The sequence below is a fragment of the Eutrema salsugineum genome, unplaced genomic scaffold (genome assembly GCF_000478725.1).
Source record: "Eutrema salsugineum unplaced genomic scaffold, Eutsalg1_0 scaffold_7, whole genome shotgun sequence".
NCBI lineage: Eukaryota > Viridiplantae > Streptophyta > Magnoliopsida > Brassicales > Brassicaceae > Eutrema > Eutrema salsugineum.
The window spans coordinates 1982859-2001221 of NW_006256486.1; the positions used below are offsets into that span (position 1 = coordinate 1982859).

The 18363-nt window shown below is 35.7% G+C and overlaps 2 protein-coding genes across 4 annotated transcripts; both read left to right on the forward strand.

Moving 5' to 3' along the window:
• The first annotated feature begins 513 nt into the window (after window positions 1-513).
• LOC18010742 (probable LRR receptor-like protein kinase At1g51890) lies at window positions 514-4782 on the forward strand. The gene is made up of 13 exons (XM_024150543.1): window positions 514-764; window positions 882-1419; window positions 1523-2001; window positions 2101-2245; window positions 2319-2390; window positions 2479-2550; window positions 2626-2703; window positions 2890-3041; window positions 3138-3385; window positions 3526-3652; window positions 3746-3811; window positions 3907-4096; window positions 4193-4782. The coding sequence occupies exons 1-13, from the start codon at window positions 683-685 to the stop codon at window positions 4593-4595; spliced, it is 2652 nt and encodes an 883-aa protein (XP_024006311.1). The 5' UTR covers window positions 514-682; the 3' UTR covers window positions 4596-4782.
• A 6982-nt stretch (window positions 4783-11764) lies between these two features.
• Window positions 11765-15600, forward strand: LOC18010592 (probable LRR receptor-like serine/threonine-protein kinase At1g51860). Of its 3 annotated transcripts, none has more exons than XM_024150432.1 (13): window positions 11765-11846; window positions 11999-12539; window positions 12622-13100; window positions 13188-13332; window positions 13426-13497; window positions 13621-13692; window positions 13776-13859; window positions 13949-14091; window positions 14224-14417; window positions 14522-14648; window positions 14734-14799; window positions 14917-15106; window positions 15192-15600. In XM_024150432.1, the coding sequence occupies exons 1-13, from the start codon at window positions 11765-11767 to the stop codon at window positions 15598-15600; spliced, it is 2604 nt and encodes an 867-aa protein (XP_024006200.1). The 3 variants fall into 3 exon arrangements, with proteins under 3 accessions (XP_024006200.1, XP_006392986.1, XP_024006201.1); XM_006392924.2 differs by having other exon boundaries at window positions 13949-14088; window positions 14170-14417; XM_024150433.1 differs by lacking the exons at window positions 13621-13692; window positions 13776-13859 and having other exon boundaries at window positions 13949-14088; window positions 14170-14417.
• Window positions 15601-18363: the final 2763 nt, after the last annotated feature.

Consider the following 18363-nt stretch of genomic DNA (forward strand, 5'->3'; position numbering starts at 1 on the left):
ATAGTTTAATTACATTTAGAATGAGTCCTTTGATTGATTTATTCAAGAGCAAGTAACCATAATAAATTACTCAAATACTAACTAAATTCAAATTCAGTGACGAAATTACATGCATTAGATATTTGTAGTCAACGCTTTGTAAATTCAAGGATTTAGGCAGCGACGAGGTCACAAATCAGAATTACCCAAAGTTGACTCATTCTTTTTTTAAAAAAAAATTTCTTCACCTTTTTCTTATTTTGAAAATTTAAACACTAATAATTTTTAATACGCGTATTCCATATAAACTAGGCATCAAATTAGCTCAAATTGAGAAAAAGAAAAGTAGGGTTGATTTGTAGTTTCTGCTCCATTTCAGTTATAATAGTTTCTAGTGGAAGGCAAGACTCTGCATCTATCTCACTTTGTTTCTTTCTATTTCTTTATATACTTTCTTTTGATTTCCCTTTTTTTTGGGTTTATTATTCTGCCACCAATACTAATATGAACCTTTCCACAAGACAGAGAGAATTTCGTAGGCAATTAAGAATTGTGTTACAATCACCTGAATAATCTAATGTTGAAGACTTAGCCATCTTAATTGCTCAATACTATGTTATGTCAATCTTTGCCCATCAACAACAATGAACATTGAATAGCCTCATAACTCCTCTGAGTCAGAACACACAGTCCAAAAAAAAAAATGAACTTTCTTCTTGTGTTTTTGCCTTTCTTGATCATAGCTTTTGCCATTTTTGAATTGGTTCAAGCTCAAGATCAATCAGGTTCTTATTCTGCTTTATGTTTTCTCAGTTTTTTCATCAAAGCTTGATGCTTTGATTCCTATTTTTCTCAGATTGAGAAACCCTTTTAGAAAAGTTTGTTTCTTTGATCATGAACAGGATTCATCAGCTTAGATTGTGGTTTGGAGCCTAAGGACACCATGTATGTGGAGAAGTCAACGAATATAACATACAAATCAGACGCAGATTACATCGACAGTGGATCGGTCGGGAAGATCAATGACGCGTACAAGACTCTGTTTCAGCAACAGATTTGGTCCTTGAGAAGCTTCCCTGAAGGTCAAAGAAACTGTTACAACTTCAACCTCACAGCGAACCGCAAATACCTGATTAGAGGAACTTTTATCTATGGGAATTATGACGGTCTGAATCGACTTCCAAGCTTTGAACTTCACATCGGTCCTAACAATTGGACTTCTGTTTCAACCCTAGGAGTGACAAATGGTTCTGTCCACGAGATGATCCATGTCTTAACACAAAACCAGCTTCAAGTCTGTCTTGTTAAGACAGGGGAAACAACACCGTTTATTTCGTCATTGGAACTTCGTCCTTTGAACAGTGATACATACGCCACGCAAAGTGGATCGCTGATTGCGGTCGGAAGAGTTTACTTTTCTCCCACTCCATCGTTTCTCAGGTAAAGAGAATGAGCCATAAAGGTTTAATTTTCATATTTTTTGTTTTTATTCTTTGAATAAACAGAAATGGGCCTCTCTCTCTCTCTCTGCTTCTCTCTATAGGTATGATGAGGACATCCATGACCGAATTTGGGTCCCATTCTTAGATAAGAGAAATTCAGTACTAAGCACAGATGTTTTGGTCGACACAAGTAACTTGTACAATGTGCCACAATCATTGGCAAAAACTGCTGCAGTACCTGCAAATGATAGCCAGCCTCTGACAATAGCTTGGAGTCTCGACGAGATCACTGCACAGTCATATATATACATGCATTTTGCTGAAATCCAGAATCTTGAAGCTAATGAGACCAGAGAATTCAACATTACTTATAATGGTGGCAAAAGCTGGTTCTCCTATTTTAGGCCTCCAAAGTTCAGCATAACAACTGTATACAATCCAACAGCTGTGAGTTCTCCAGATGGGAAATTCAATTTCACTTTCGCCATGACTAGTAACTCAACTCTTCCTCCTCTAATCAACGCCCTCGAGATTTATAAAGTGTTAGACCTTCCACATCTCGAGACAAACCAAGATGAAGGTGAGTTAAGCCCATTCTTCTTTTTACCATTTTCTTTTCTGTTTATAATCTTTGTCTGGTTTCTGAGATGAGTTTTTTTGAAATGTGATGATCTATAAGTTGTTGCTATGATGAACATCAAGACAACTTATGAATTGAGCAAAAGATTTATCTGGCGTGGAGATCCATGTGCTCCTCAATTATATCGGTGGGAAGGTTTAAACTGCAGTTATCCAGACTCCGAGCCTCCACGGATCATATCCTTGTATGTTTTGTCTGTTCATCTTTTATTGTTTCAGGTTTTTTCACAAGTTCTAACTCTTGGATTCTTTTATTAGGAACTTGACTGGGAGGAATTTGATTGGTACCATAACATCTGATATATCCAAGCTAACACAGATGACAGTACTGTAAGCATCTGAACTGTCACGCCAATAAATTGGTATACTGAATAATAACTCTGCATTTTTTTCTTTCTTTCTTCTTCTCAATGTGCAGAGATTTATCAAACAATGATTTACAAGGAGAGATTCCATTGTTTTTTGCTGATATGAAGTTTTTGAAACTCATGTGAGTTTCTGAATGACTATTCATATCTCCGCTCTTTGTGTACTGTTCTGAAATATTCAGTCTTGTAATTTGCAGAAACTTAAGCGGAAACCCAAACCTCAATGGGTCAGCACTTCAGCAAAAGATGATAGATAACAAATCTGTAATATTAATGTAAGATTCAGTCTCAACCTTTTCGAGTTATGGAAGTATAGCAGACTCATCTGCAACAGTTTCCAAAATATTTAATGATTGCAGTAGAGATGAAAACCTGGAAAAAGAGTGAAAATACTAAATTTAAATAACTTCTGATCACTTTGTTCTTTTTTTTTGGTTTCTCATCACTTTTATTGAATACAGTTTGGATGAAAGCCATAATCCAACTCCGAAAAGTAAGAGTAAAAAGGTTCTAGTGATTGCTATCGCTGCATCAGTGGCTGGCGTGTTTGCTCTGCTAGTTATCTTGGCCATCATATTTTTCGTCACAAGGAGAAAACAGAAAACTGCTGAAGGTACGTATGATCACCAGAATGGGACTTAGTTTTACTAGAAACTAATGGAAGTGAAACTTGTCAGATTTTACTCACACTTCTTTTATGGATTTACAGTTCCAGGACCATCATTAGTAACTAGTGGTACTGTTAATAGTGAGACAAGATCATCCAATCCATCAATCATAAAAAAAGAACGCAAGTTCACGTATTCCGAGGTACTGAAGATGACTAATAACTTTGGGAGAGTTCTTGGTAAAGGAGGCTTTGGAACAGTGTATCATGGAAACTTGGATGATACTCAAGTAGCTGTGAAAATGCTTTCTCATTCATCAGCTCAAGGTTATAAAGAATTCAAAGCAGAGGTACTTAAACAAGACATAGATCCATAGTTAGTATTTGAAATGGCTTAAGTTAACAAGACACAGATCCGTTAAGTCTTTGTATTTAAATGAGTATGAAGTTTTTCTTATCATGTTATGGTATTTTTGTTATCTTTTATCAGGTGGAGCTTCTTTTAAGAGTTCACCATAGACATTTGGTGGGACTTGTTGGGTACTGTGATGATGGAGATAAATTAGCTTTGATCTATGAATATATGGCAAACGGAGACCTGAGGGAGAATATGTTAGGTAACACTTTAACTAAGTGAATTTGGTATTTGTCCACTCCAATTTTTTATCATCTCTCAATTCCAACACTTGAATATTCAAAACCCAATACAGGAAAACGCGGTGGAAATGTCTTAAGCTGGGAAACCAGAATGCAAATAGCTGTAGAGGCAGCACAAGGTGAACAAAATTCTGACTTTTTTATTTAACCATTACAAGACAATTTGTGATTGGTTGTCAAGGAAAACTGACAGAAATAATGCCATGTGTAACAGGATTGGAGTATCTGCATAATGGATGTAGGCCTCCTATGGTTCATAGAGATGTGAAAACTACTAACATCTTATTGAATGAGCGTTCTCAAGCGAAACTAGCTGACTTTGGGCTCTCTAGATCTTTCCCAATCGATGGAGAATCTCATGTCATGACAGTCGTTGCAGGAACACCTGGTTACCTAGACCCTGAGTGAGTGAATCACTCATTTTTGTTACCCAAATGATGAGTAATGAAGAATGTGAATAGTAATCTCTCTCTCTATCTCTTTTTGATATAATATTTCAGGTACTACAGAACAAACTGGCTAAGCGAGAAGAGTGATGTGTACAGCTTCGGTGTAGTGCTACTAGAGATAGTCACGAACCAGCCCGTGATAGATAAAACCCGAGAGAAACCTCACATTACAGAATGGGTTGGTTTCCAGCTCACAAATGGGGACATCAGGAGAATTGTCGACCCGAAGCTGATGGAGGATTATGACACAAACGGTGTGTGGAAGGTTGTTGAGTTGGCTCTAGCCTGTGTAAACCCATCTTCGAACCGTAGACCGACGATGCCACACGTGGTGATGGAGCTAAGTGAGTGTCTTGCCTTTGAAATCGAAAGGAAACAAGGTAGTCAAGGTATGTTCACAAATACAGAGTTTAGCCCATCTTTTGCTTCTGGTTTCGTACCTAAAGCGAGGTAAATTGAAAGCCTTTTGATGTGATGTGAAGCTATGTTGTTTTTTGTAATCGATTGTGTTCATATTGAAGTCTCGTAAGATATGTTCTGTGCATAAAAGGAGGTGGTTGTTCCTCCAACAGTATTTAGCTTTAGTATGTGTATATTGCTTTGGATCACGACATTTTGATATGAAATTCAGTATTAGAGAGGTTTCTGTATGTACTCTGGAGAAAAATCAGGATGATGCTCTGTTTTGATGCTCTGTTTTGGTTGTTTAAAGGTTTATTTTTTAGTGTATTTGTAGTAGATAACCTCATAACTGTTCATATTTTGTAAAATAGGAAAACGCACTATTACACTCATCTACACTTTTTAATATGGCATTATTACCCTTGATATTTTTCTCTCACAACTTCTTCTTTTTTGTACTTTATTTTAATCGTTCATCTTTCTTTCTCCTCACAATTCTTTATTTTTTTTTACAATCATTCAGTCAGTCTCTTACACACACTCACCAAACACTGAAAATCAATATTGTCAATGTCAAAAGAATGTACACCAAAGATATGGATGTGGATATGATGCAAAAATAGGTGGAAGCGCAAATTTGGGTGTGATTTTCTGGGAATTTAGATCGATTTTGATATCGGCGACAATTGTTTATATATTGGGTTTTTCTGGAGATTGAAGATGAAAGTTGATGATTCAAAATTTTATTTGTCCTGTGAAATATAAAGTTAGAGCTATATCTAAATGTTTAAATGGTATAATAACGTAAAACATTTAGAGGTAACATGTAAGTTAAAGAGAAAATAATTAAGTTACCATGTTAAAACAAACGTTAGAGGTACAATACATAAATTAACATATTACAATCAAATATAACTTATAACAAAATCATCACATCTAGAAAAATGTTAATGTTCCGACGAAAAAAAAACATGAAAGTTAACTGATATCAACTATGTTATCGTGCTAAGCTAAAAGTTAGCAGTTAACCTACATATTTACATAATACTATAATATTTAACATGCTACAATAACATGAAACTTGTTACAGCTAAATTTTTCATCGTTGTTAAATTAAAAAGAGAAGAAAGAGAGAGACGGAGAAAGGAGGGTTATATGGTAATTAACATTCCGACCAAACACTGTAGAAATAGATTTACGTCTTGTCATTCCTATTTAGCTAATTTTGACCAAATTTTGGTATTTCTAGCAAATTGACTCTATTTTTTATCCTAGGTAAATGTGAATATACTCGTTTAATAATAAAATGAGTAGGAAAAAGAGAAAATAAAATAGATAGGATAAATAAACACACAACTTATTTAGCTTAGCCCTAAATCAGTGAGGGTTCTCTTGAAAGTGTTGGGATTCTCCAGAAAAGAATCAAAATCGAAATCAAATCGAAATCGAAATCAAATAGGATTTCCCAATTTTTTTAGTGATTTCAGTAGAGATGAAAACCTGGAAAAAGAGTGAAAATACTAAACTAAAAGAACTTTGATCACTTTTATTGAACACAGTTTGGATGAAAGCCAGAATCCAACTCCAAAAAGTAAAATAAAAAGGTTTCGGTGATTGCTATCGCTGCATCAGTGGCTGGGCTGTTTGCTCTGCTAGTTATCTTGACCATCATATTTGTCGTCACAAGAACAGAAAGGGACTTGGTTTTACTAGAAACTAATGAAAGTGAAACTTGTCAGATTTTTTACATACACTTATTTTATAGATTTACAGCTCCAGGACCACCATCAGTAACTACTGGTACTGTTAATACTGAGACAAGATCATCCAATCCATCAATCATCAAAAAGGTATATCGTTCTCATATGATCTGCTATGAGCGAAAGCATCGGCCAGAGGCAACTTTTGGATCTTAACATTACATCGGTGATAATACGATTAACTTGTTATATATATGTATATATATATTGTATGAAACAACTAAACAAGCAAAACGAAATGAAAAATAAATACTGCTTCAGATTGAAACATAGACTAGAAACGAAATATAAGGAGCTTCCAGGACTGATAACGAAATATAATAAGCTTCCAGGACTAATCACTTAGTATCAATTTCACCACTATTTTCGAGCTCTACGATTAGTAAGACGTAAATGATTATCAAGAAGACGAAACCCCGTCCGGAATGCTTTCCTTATACGTTTGCTCTTTGCTACCTACAAGATGTATATAAAACATGGAAACGTGAAAACATGGGACTTTTGGGGACACAACTGTTTATGAGAAATCGCATGTATACATTTTTCTCTGTCGAAATCGATAATTAATTATCATTAAGAAAAACTTGCCTCTGGCCGATGCTTTCGCTCATAGCAGATCATATGAGAACGACCAACTGATGGCTGGTGGGATTACGAGAACGCTCTCATCCTCTATGATAATACTATAAAGACATTTATAAACACATCTGAAATAGCTTGAGACAGAAAGGTTTTACTGGGCCACTTGAAGTCAAGATTATCGTAGGTTATCTAGATAGTTACATGAGCGATGCTGCCACAAAAATGGAAATCATTTATGCCAAGAAAAAAAAGTAAGATGTTTGTTTCTCTACCATCTTTTTATCTTGTTTTTTTCTTTCAAAAACAGATTATGAGTTAATTTTCACTTTTTTTTCCAGGATCCGATGATTCAAATTCAAAAGCTGACCAAGCAGCAAATAACAAACTCAAGAAGTCGGTACGGCGCTGGCTTACCAAGCATTATCCGCCTCAAAACATTCTCATAATGACCAGAGATGTTGGTTTCAAAGACCTCTTATCTAAACTGGTAGCAGCGGGCCATACCGTCATTTTAGTTTTGTGTGAGCGAGAAGGTCAAGAGAATTCGGTGGAACTTTTTAGGTTAGCCTTATTTGGTTATAACCTGAGACTACTTCTAGGTATGCCAAAGAGTGTTCTTCCTGCTAAGATCAGGCGTAAAAATAGGGAGACGAGAGTTGTTGAGATAAACGTGAGGAAGACTACAAAGTTGAAAGAGAGGAAGAGGAATAAGGAGATTAGGTACAAAGAGATGAAGAAGAAGTCTAAGGAGACTAAGTAGATCTTTTGTGTTTGTGTTAGAATTGAAGGATGGTGATGTGCGTTCTTTGTGCACTTGTTTTGTAACTAAATGTTCCATTTTGCAACATTTAGGGGTGTTATTGGAAAGTTGATTTATAAAGATTTTTAGAGTTTATTCTATAGTTATTGATTTGTGATTTTTACATTCTTAATAGATTCTACTGTTATTCGTTTAGAGATTATAAAAATCAATTGTTATTGATATGATGATTTTTATAATCTAATCAAAATCTATTGTTATTCAAAAAGTTTGCATTTTAATGATTCAATGATTCTCTTATAATCTAGTTGTAATTGGCATAATGATTCTTTACAATTTAATTCATAAATCATGATTCTCAAAATATTATCTAAATATCCCTTGAATTTTCAAAATCTGTCATATTAAAATTTTTTTAATAAATTATTTAATTCACAAAATTCTCTCTAAATTTTACAAATCCAACAAAACTCTTAAAAATTTGATAAATCTCATGATTTTTAAAATCAACTAAAATCTTCGTATATCCAACTTTCAATAACCCCTCCATGGTCTCTAAATGTTCCATGTTGATTTTGATATTGTCTAGACAGCTCATTTGTACGATATGGGTGCGGCTCGTTTGTACCATATGGGCTTAAACTAGATCGGCCCATAATTAAAATCAAAGTGAAGTTTTGGTTTATGTTGGTTATTAATACTTTAATTTGTAGGTTTTGGAGTATTATTTTTCTTGGATAATTGCACGTCTTCAATCTTAATTACCTTTATAACTAGATTTAAAAATCAACAGTTTGATTGTTAAAAATACTAACTAAAGTCCACTATTGATGGTGGGATATATATATATATATTTTGGCGAAATTAGATGGGCTGCAATTATATATTGAAGTCAGCACCTAATAATTGTGGGCAATGTAAGTAACGACGAGGTCACAGTCCACAATTTGCCAAAGCTGACTCATTCATTTGAACTAGGTGTTTAGCCCGCGCCTTGCGCAAGCCGAAAAGTTTCAAAAACGTTAAAAAACTTTAAAAAGTTGTAAACCCAAAAGAATTAGAATAACCCATTTAAGACATACGAGATCAAAAACATAACTAATCCTAAAAAGTAAACACCATCCAAAACTAAAAACCCAAAAAATAATAGTAAATAAGTGTATGAAACCTATAACCAACTAAATTAAGATAAATGTACTTCTTCGTGTTCTTTCTTTCCTCATTTTATACCGTTTGATTTTTCTTCTTTGTCGTCTTTGTCTTTTTTTTTATTGTATTTCTCCTCATTTTTACCTTCTTCTACTTTGTCTTCATTGTCTTTCATGCATTTTCCTTTTTGCGCTTCACCTATCTTTCTCTCCCTCTCCCCATTGCTCCCTATTTCCCTATCCCTCACTCATTCCCTCCATCTCTCTCTCTCACTCATTCCCTATATCCCTCTCTCTCTCTCACTCATTCCCTCCATCACTCACTTTGTCTATCCAGATCTATATGTCTTTAAAGGCTTTTAATTCTCTCTTTACGTCTTTCTCTCTTCCTCCCTCTCACACAAACTTTTAAAACAATTTCCTCAAAAGTTATGTAGTTAAACACAAGACCCACTGTGAAGCTAAGTAACCTTTCCTATCACGTGTACATGTAATTCTACTAAACGTAACATAAAATACCAAAAACAGATTCATGTTACCACATCCAAACCATCTTTGTTGTCCATGAAATTCACTCGACCAAAGTAATATGTCGCAACCGAATCCAATCAGGCTGCCAACGTCTAAGGTTGCTAGGTTTTCTTTCTTCTTCGGTTTCTTATACTTTATTTTCTTTTTAATGTTTTGGAGATATTTTTTGTAATTCCAAACATATTAATAAAAAAAGATGAACCTTCCCTAAAGTTTAGCTTGGATTTCATTTTAATTTGGGTATTTTAATGGAAAAAGATGAACCTATATATTAATAGAAAAAATGCACCACAACACTCTTCTTCCTTCCGTTACATATATCATCATGCAAACTAAAAAACTTTTTATAGAAGACTTATACAATATATCGATCATATAATAGATTAGCCAAAGAATTAGAACTGGACATGTGTTTTTAATCGTTGCACATTATTATAAATTTATAATATCGGCTACAAAAATCTCTAGCAACCAGGAAGGAAAGTGGAAGCTTTGGCTATTTTCATTTGCCTTGGGAATCAAGTCTCTTTGGTATGATACACTGATCACCTCTGTGTAATTGGCCAGAGAAAAGATTCACCGATTACCTCTATGTTCTTCATTCTTCTTCCCTCCCGTGGAGCTTAAGGCCACGACTTTGTGGCTATAAAACTTCCACTTTTACTTATTTTTCGACCATCTATCTCTCTCCCTCTCTAGTGTCTCCCACTTTTTCTTTGCATTTTCCCAGTTGAAAATACTCCATGAAAACTAATGGTTTTGTCGGTCATCAATAGATAAGACACACACTTTAATATATCACTCTCGCTCTCTCTTGTTTGTCAAAAGACGCCCACTAAGTGGGAAAAGAAAAATATATTCTCTTAATTTGAACGTTGAACAGTTGAAAGTTTTCTTTTTGTTCAACCAATTTTGTTAACTTCTCTATTTGATTTTTTTTTTTAACTCTTTTTCTCTGATGGGTTGTTGATCAACTTTGGAAACCAAAGCTAATTTCTGATTCAACCAAAGCTTTTCCTTTTATTCCTCTTGATTTGATCGTATGATTACAGAAGTTTGGTTTCTCGACAAAACCTGGAAAAACTGTCAGATCAACTATGTGGCTAAATATGAAACCCAGAAGATACGCTAGCTTGTCCTCTGTTAGAAGCTTATAAGCTTGCAAAATGATTTAGAGATCATTTGGTAATTTAACCTATTGACGTCTTGTCTCTCGCCTTGGTTTTAAAGAAATCCCAAATCACTTCTTTTTTTTCTCCTTTCACAGTTTTCTCGGCAGCCAAACTGGTCCAAGACAAGCTTTAAAAAAAAAACCTGAATCTTGGCATCGAAAGAAAGTTTGTCTGAAAATTAATTACTTCTGCTGCAACTTGCAACACTTGTATGGCTTTAATTAAAAGAGAACAATACCAGAAGAAATCCTGATATAATCGTTGTTGCCCTTCAGGGAAGTTTAGTATTTGGAAGAATCACAGATACTTTACTCTGCAATCTCTTTAAAGGAAAGGTATTTGTTTTTTAAACCCTAAACCATTGTTTTTGGTTTATTTTTTTTAATATACGGTATGATAATGGTTTGTTAACTTAATTTAAACTATTATTTTCGTTTTTTTAATATATATTTTTATAAAAATTAATTTAAACTAATTTAAGGAGGGGTAAAAGATAATTAGCCACCAGGTATTTGTTTTTTAAACCTTAAACCAATGTTTTTAGTTTTTTTTTTAAACACACGGTACGATAATGGTTTATTAACTTAATTTAAACCATTATTTTCGTTTTTTTAATATATATTTTTATAATTTAAACCATTATTTTCGTTTTTTAATATATATTTTTATAAAAATCAATTTAAATTAATTTAAGAAGGGGTAAAGGGTAATTAGCCATCCTAAGATTAAATGAGAGAGTTTTAAACGAAATTTTTATTTCGCTTATAATATATATGATAACACTCATAATTAGGATTTCAATTGCGAAAATTGAATTTTGTTATCTATAAAAATTAGGATTGATTTTATTGTTCCTACTTTTTATGCTAACAATTTTTTTTTTGTTTTTTGTTAAATATATTTTCTTTTAATTGTGAAACACAACTTAGGAGTTAGGACAGAGGAAAAACTCTCTGCAACTGCAAGTAACACGCTTTACTCACTCCCTCTGTTTCTCTTATAATTTTGATTACATATTTATTTTATATTTGATTTTTGATCTTTGTTATATAATTTGAATCTTCACACGCCTGAAACACAAAGAATGTCGTAGGCAAGTAAGGGTAGTGTTACAATCACCTGAATAATCTAATGTTTAAGACTTGGCACAAAGTTTACACAACTCATCAGATCGAAATAAGTTGACCAATGTTTGTGTTATCTCAGTTTTTGCTAATCAACAGCAATGAATAATAGTGTCCTCTGAATCAAATCACCTGTCCAAGAAAATGAAGTCTCTTGATTGGTTTTTGCTACTCTTGATCATCGTTTTTACCGTTTTGAGATCTGTCAAAGCTCAAAATCAAGCAGGTTCTTGAGTAACATAAACATTGGCACAAAGTTAAAACAACTCTGTTTTAGGTTACTCTGTTTTGCTGCTAAAGAAAACAAAATAGGATTTTGACAACTCTTTTGAATGTGTGTTTTCTTTGATTTACATTTCTGGTGTTGCCCATGAACAGGATTCATCAGCTTGGATTGTGGATTGGTGCCTAAGAACACAACATACGTGGAGAAGACAACGAATATAACATACAAATCAGACGCGGATTACATCGACAGTGGATCGGTCGGGAAAATCAAGGATGCATACACGACTCTGTTTCAGCAACAGGTTTGGGCCTTGAGAAGCTTCCCTGAGGGTGAAAGAAACTGCTACAACGTCAACCTCACAGCGAACCGCAAATATCTGATCAGAGGAACCTTTGTGTATGGAAATTATGACGGCTTGAATCAATTCCCAAGCTTTGATCTTCACATTGGTGCTACCAAATGGTCTTCTGTCAAAATACTAGGAGTAACAAATACTTCGATGCATGAGATCTTCCATGTTGTAACACAAGATAGTCTTCAAGTTTGTCTTGTCAAGACAGGACCGACCACACCATTCATTTCCTCACTGGAAATTCGTCCATTGAACAATGATAGTTATAACACACAAAGCGGATCATTGATGTTGTTCGCCAGAATATACTTCCCGTCCCAATCATCATCGTTCATCAGGTAATAACAAGAAGAATCTTCTTTCCACTTGTTGTTTCTTTGTGTGGTTTTTTGAGTTAACAAAAAAAGAGCCTCTCTTCAGGTACGATGAGGACATACGTGACCGAGCGTGGCTTCCGTTCTCAGATAATGAAACCATGTCGATAAGCACCGACCTCCCGATCGGTACAAATAACTTCTACGATGTTCCTCAAGCCGTGATGAAGACTGCTGCTATACCTGCAAATGCTAGTAAGCCATGGTACTTATGGTGGACTCTTGATGACGTCTCTGCGCAGTCATATGTATACATGCATTTCGCCGAAATACAGAATCTAAAAGCCAATGATATCAGAGAATTCAACATTACTTACAACGGTGGCTTAAGTTGGTATGACTATTTTAGGCCTCCAAAACTCAGCATTTCAACCATCTTCCATTCAATACCTGTGAATTCTCCTGATGGGAAGTATAACTTCACATTCACAATGACGGGTAACTCAACTCTTCCTCCCCTTATCAACGCCCTAGAGATTTATACAGTTGTAGACATTACACAGCTTGGGACAGATAAGGGTGAAGGTAAGCATGTTCTTGTGACAGTGTCTTGTCTTTTTAACCTTTCTTTGTTGTGGTTTCTGAGATGAGTTTGAATGTGACGATGATCAGTTTCTGCTATGATGAACATCAAGAAGACTTATGGTTTGAGCAAAAAACTAAGCTGGCAAGGAGATCCCTGTGCTCCTCAGGTTTACCGGTGGGAAGGTTTAAATTGCAGTTATCCGGACTCCGAGCCATCGCTGATCATATCCTTGTATGTTCTGTATTCTTAATGGCAAGGTCCTCTATTAAAATAAATTCTAAGTTTTATGGATACTTTTTTGTTTCTCTGTAACAAAAACAATAGGAGCCTGAAGGAGAGCGAGTTGACCGGTACCATAACATCTGAGATATCCAAGCTAACAACTTTGAAAGAGCTGTAAGTATACGAATCATCCGAATTGTGGTACACGAAGAAACTTAGTATCCAATATGATTTATTGTTATGGGAGAGAGGAATAACTCTGCAAGAACCCTTTTTCTTTCTCTATTTGATGCACAGAGATTTATCAGATAATGATTTATCAGGAGAGATTCCAGCGTTTTTCGCTGATATGAAGTTGTTGAAACTCATGTGAGGTTCTTTTCACAACTGCTCTCATCCTCTGGCTGTTCTTTTTGTTCTGTTCTGAAAGATTCAATCTTTTTCATTCACAGAAACTTAAGCGGAAACCCAAAGCTTAATCTCACAGTTCCACACTCTCTTCAGGAAAGGGTAAACAGCAAATCTTTAACTCTAATGTAAGATGTGTATATCAGACTCCCTTCATAAATCTCTCTGTTTTTTTTTTTTTCTTTTTTTGGATTCCCATCACTTTTAATGATTACAGTTTGAACCCGACTCTCAAAGGCGAGGGTAAAAAGGTTCCAGTGATTGCCATCGCAGCGTCAATGGCTGGCGTGTTCGTTCTGCTAGTTATCTTGGCCATCTTTTTCGTCGTTAGAAAGAAGAAACCGAAAAGTACTACGGGTATGTATATATGAATCACCAAACCAAGTTCTTGAGATTAATGAAATATGAAATCTTACTTTATTTGTACGATTTTTACAGCTCCAGGACCCCAATCAGTCACTGCCCGTATAGTTAAGACTGAGACCATCCAATCCAATCCATCAATCATAACAAAGGACCGCAGGATCACGTATCCCGAGGTATTGAAGATGACTAATAACTTCGAGAGAGTTCTTGGGAAAGGAGGCTTTGGAACAGTGTATCATGGAAACTTGGACGGTACTCAAGTAGCTGTGAAAATGCTCTCTCATTCATCAGCTCAAGGGTATAAGGAGTTCAAAGCAGAGGTACTTCAACAAGGCATATATCCGTTATTAGTCTTCGTTTTTTTTTTTAAATGGCATTAAAGTTTATATAATCATGAGATGGTAATTTTGTTATCTTTTATCAGGTGGAGCTTCTTTTAAGAGTTCACCATAGACATTTGGTGGGACTTGTGGGTTACTGTGATGATGGAGATAACTTGGCTTTGATCTATGAGTACATGGCAAATGGAGACCTGAGGGAGAATATGTCAGGTAAACACTTTAACTTAAGAGACTCTGCTTTAGTCGAATCCATCTCTTTCCTTCTACAGCTTAAAACATTCTTATCTCAATACAGGAAAACGCGGAGGTAATGTCTTAACCTGGGAAAACAGGATGCAAATAGCTGTAGAGGCAGCACAAGGTGAACAAAACTCAGACTTATTCTCTCTACCTTTTGTCTGACTTATGACAAGAAAAAGTGTTGCGTCTAAATGTTCTGTTTATGATGTCTGAAAGAAACAATAACCATTTGTAACAGGATTGGAGTATCTGCACAATGGATGTAGACCTCCTATGGTCCATAGAGATGTGAAAACTACCAACATCTTATTGAATGAGCGGTCTGGAGCAAAACTAGCTGATTTTGGGCTCTCCAGATCTTTCCCAATCGATGGTGAATGCCATGTCTCGACAGTGGTTGCGGGGACACCTGGTTACCTAGACCCGGAGTGAGTTGATAAATAAACTTTCTGAGTTGTCTTGTTGTGGCCAAATTAGAATAATTGTAATATCTCTCTCTGGTTCTGTTTTCAGGTACTACAGAACAAACTGGCTAAGCGAGAAAAGTGACGTGTACAGCTTCGGGGTAGTGCTGCTAGAGATAGTCACAAACCAGCCTGTGATAGATAAAACCCGAGAGAGACCACACATCAATGAGTGGGTTGGGTTCATGCTCACCAAAGGAGACATCAGGAGCATCGTTGACCCGAAACTGATGGGGGACTATGATACAAACGGTGCGTGGAAGATTGTTGAGCTGGCTCTGGCTTGTGTGAACCCGTCTTCGAACCGGAGACCAACTATGGCTCACGTTGTGATGGAGCTAAATGAGTGTGTGGCCTTGGAAATTTCAAGGAGACAAGGTGGTGAAGAGATGTACTCAATGGCTTCAGTTGACCATAGTCTCTCTTCTGCTTCAGAGTTTGCCCCTGGAGCCAGATAAATTGAAGATATATGTTGGATGTGATTTCATGGAAATTTATCTTGTTTGTTTATTTTTTTTGCCCTTGTAAATTTCCCAAATTCTGTGTTTGAAATAAACAAGTGTACATTCTCTGTTTCTGAAGAAATCCAATTGTTGTTTTGTTCTTTGTGTTGAATTGATCAAACAAAAAATAAAAAGAGACTCTTTGGCTCTCTTGTATGGGTATGATGAGGTCTTCTATGACTCAACTTGGGTTTCATACTTAGATAACAATAAGCACCTAGAGTCCCTGCAGAATTTTAGTAAATAGGCATTTCTATGAAATCCAGGATCTTGAAGCTAGTGAGACCAGAGAATTCAACATCACTTCCAATGATGCAAACACATCGATGGTAGTAACACATACTACTAGACTACAGGTCATGGTCGATAGATACAAATATTTATTATGGATGAAACAAAATGTAATGATCTAATATCCATTCACAAGAGCTAAAAAGCGTAGAAGATTTAAGGCTTGACTGGTATATTAGTTGTATTAGCAGAATAACTTAATTATTAATTATACAGCGAATCATTTGAAAGAAAACTCGTAAGATGAATAAATTAAAACAAGATTGTGAGACTGCTCAATAACAAACAACTAATTTTAGTCGACGAATAAGGTTTTGTCTAACTTACTATTAAATTAATAAGGTGGAGTTGAATTTGAAAATCACTCTGAGGTTGAAGTTAACGAGAAAGGTTGAGAACATATCCCCAAAGAGAAATATATGGGTGTTTGTTCATTCTTTTTTGGAGGCTGAAAGCTAAAGTGCTTGATCGCCCTGGGCATAAAAACCGGAACCGAAGAACTGAAACGAAACCAACTCAAAATTACCGGTTTGGTTTGGTTTCGGTTCCTGCATAAATATTCGTCGGATTATGTGATTAAAATCCATAGATCTCGGTTCGGTTCTGGATAATATCCAAAACCCGAAATATGGAATCGAAGACCCGAAAATTGTTGGTTTTAGTTGGTGGGTTTAGCCCATGTAAAACGAAACTATGGCCCATATACTCAAACGAAATGTTAGACTGAACTTGTAAAATTTTGGTCCATAAACAAAAAAATGAATTAAAAAAAGTGTGCATCCTATAACTTTAATTCTCGCAGACACACTCTCTGTCTCGACCAAACTGATTCATTTTCTCATTCCTTAATACATATATAACCCTAATCCTTAATCAAACAGAAAAACTGGAATCCGCAAATTTCAAAAGCCATCGCGTTTCCTCGCCGGCTCCACCATCTGCTACATCAAAAGTTCAGTCAGAGGTATGTTTGTTTTCCATCTCCTTTTCATTTTCGATTTCATTTGAGTTTCATTTTGAATGGATTTTGCTGAAATTTTTTGATTTGGGGTTTCGGACTTAAACATTTCAATAGAGCTAATTTCTTCTTTGATTTTTCATTTCCACTAAGAGTTACACTTAAATCGAGTCTTTAGAGTGTCTTTAATTAGTTTTTTCGATTTAGGGTTTACTGTTCATATATGAAATCGATTTGGGGCTAACTGTTTCTCTTTGTTTAAAAAAGAAATAGACATCATTTCCTACTTGTTTATTCATTTTTACAACGAATTAGGGTTATAACTCGATCTGGGTTTTACTAATTTGATTTTGTGGGTTTAGTAAGAAAATGATTAGGGATAACTCCTTTTGTCATTTGAATGCTTCTGTTAGTACTCGGCTTAGATTGTTTGTGAGTTTTGATTGCTTGTGTTGTATCAATAGAGTTATGAATGCTTCTTAGTTATCGAGTGTACAAGTTGTTGTATCGATAGTTTCATGTCATTGTATTATGACTTCTGATGGGTTTGGTCTTGTTAATATGATGCAGATGGCTTCTAATCAAGGTTCACCGAACGTTAATGAAGAACCAGTTTTTGAAGATAACCTCAAAGTTACCGAGGACAAAGTTGAGACTCCTACTCCTACGTCTGCTAATAAAAGGAAACAAAAAGCTTAGGAGAATAAGAAAGGAAGGAAGAGGACAAGATCTGATGTGTGGAACCATTAGACAAGAGCGAAGGATGACTTTGACAAGTGCAACTGTCATTACTGTGGGAAGGAAATGGGGTGTGCAACTACATCGGGCCCCTCTAATCTGATCAAGCATCTAAGATTCTGCAAGCAGCATCTTGTGTATGTAGCAGCAAAGCAACCGGATGATCAACAACAACTGGATGCAGAGACTGGAGACGGTTTGAAGCTGTGTAAGGTGTCTGATGCGGTGATTAGGGAAGCTTCAAACGAAATGGTTGTTCTAGCTGAGTTGCCTCTGTCTTTTATAGACAGCCTGGCATGGAGACATTTCTGTGCTAGAGTCAAACTGCCCAAGCCACACTCTCGGAGAACAGCGACTCGTGACATAGTGGAGATGTATGTGAGGAAGAAAGCACTTCTGAAGAAAGCACTTGCGGCCAATAAGCAGCGGCTCTCCTTGACGACTGGCATATGGACGGCTTCAAAAACGATGGCTAGTTATATGGTGATAACTGCACACTTCATCGACAACAACTGGCAGTGGAAAATTCATCATTGGTTTCAAACACATTAGTGACCACAAAGGGTCGACTATAGCTACTGTTCTGCTAGACTGCTTAGCTGAGTGGGACATCAAGAAGATCTTCTCCATAACGGTTGACAATGCAACAACAAACTCAGGTGCTATGAGTTTGTTTAAGGAAGAGTTCAGATATGTCAGAGATGATGCACTAGTTCTCGATGGTGAGTATT

Bases quoted from the DNA above. Each gene is read 5' to 3' on its own strand.
- LOC18010742 (XM_024150543.1), top strand. From the start codon at position 683: ATGAACTTTCTTCTTGTGTTTTTGCCTTTCTTGATCATAGCTTTTGCC. The intron at 3,042-3,137 runs GTACGTATGATC...ATGGATTTACAG, and splicing joins AAAACAGAAAACTGCTGAAG to TTCCAGGACCATCATTAGTA. The intron at 3,812-3,906 runs GTGAACAAAATT...CATGTGTAACAG, and splicing joins AGCTGTAGAGGCAGCACAAG to GATTGGAGTATCTGCATAAT.
- LOC18010592 (XM_006392924.2), top strand. From the start codon at position 11,765: ATGAAGTCTCTTGATTGGTTTTTGCTACTCTTGATCATCGTTTTTACC. The intron at 11,847-11,998 runs GTTCTTGAGTAA...GCCCATGAACAG, and splicing joins CAAAGCTCAAAATCAAGCAG to GATTCATCAGCTTGGATTGT. The intron at 15,107-15,191 runs GTGAGTTGATAA...TTCTGTTTTCAG, and splicing joins CCTGGTTACCTAGACCCGGA to GTACTACAGAACAAACTGGC.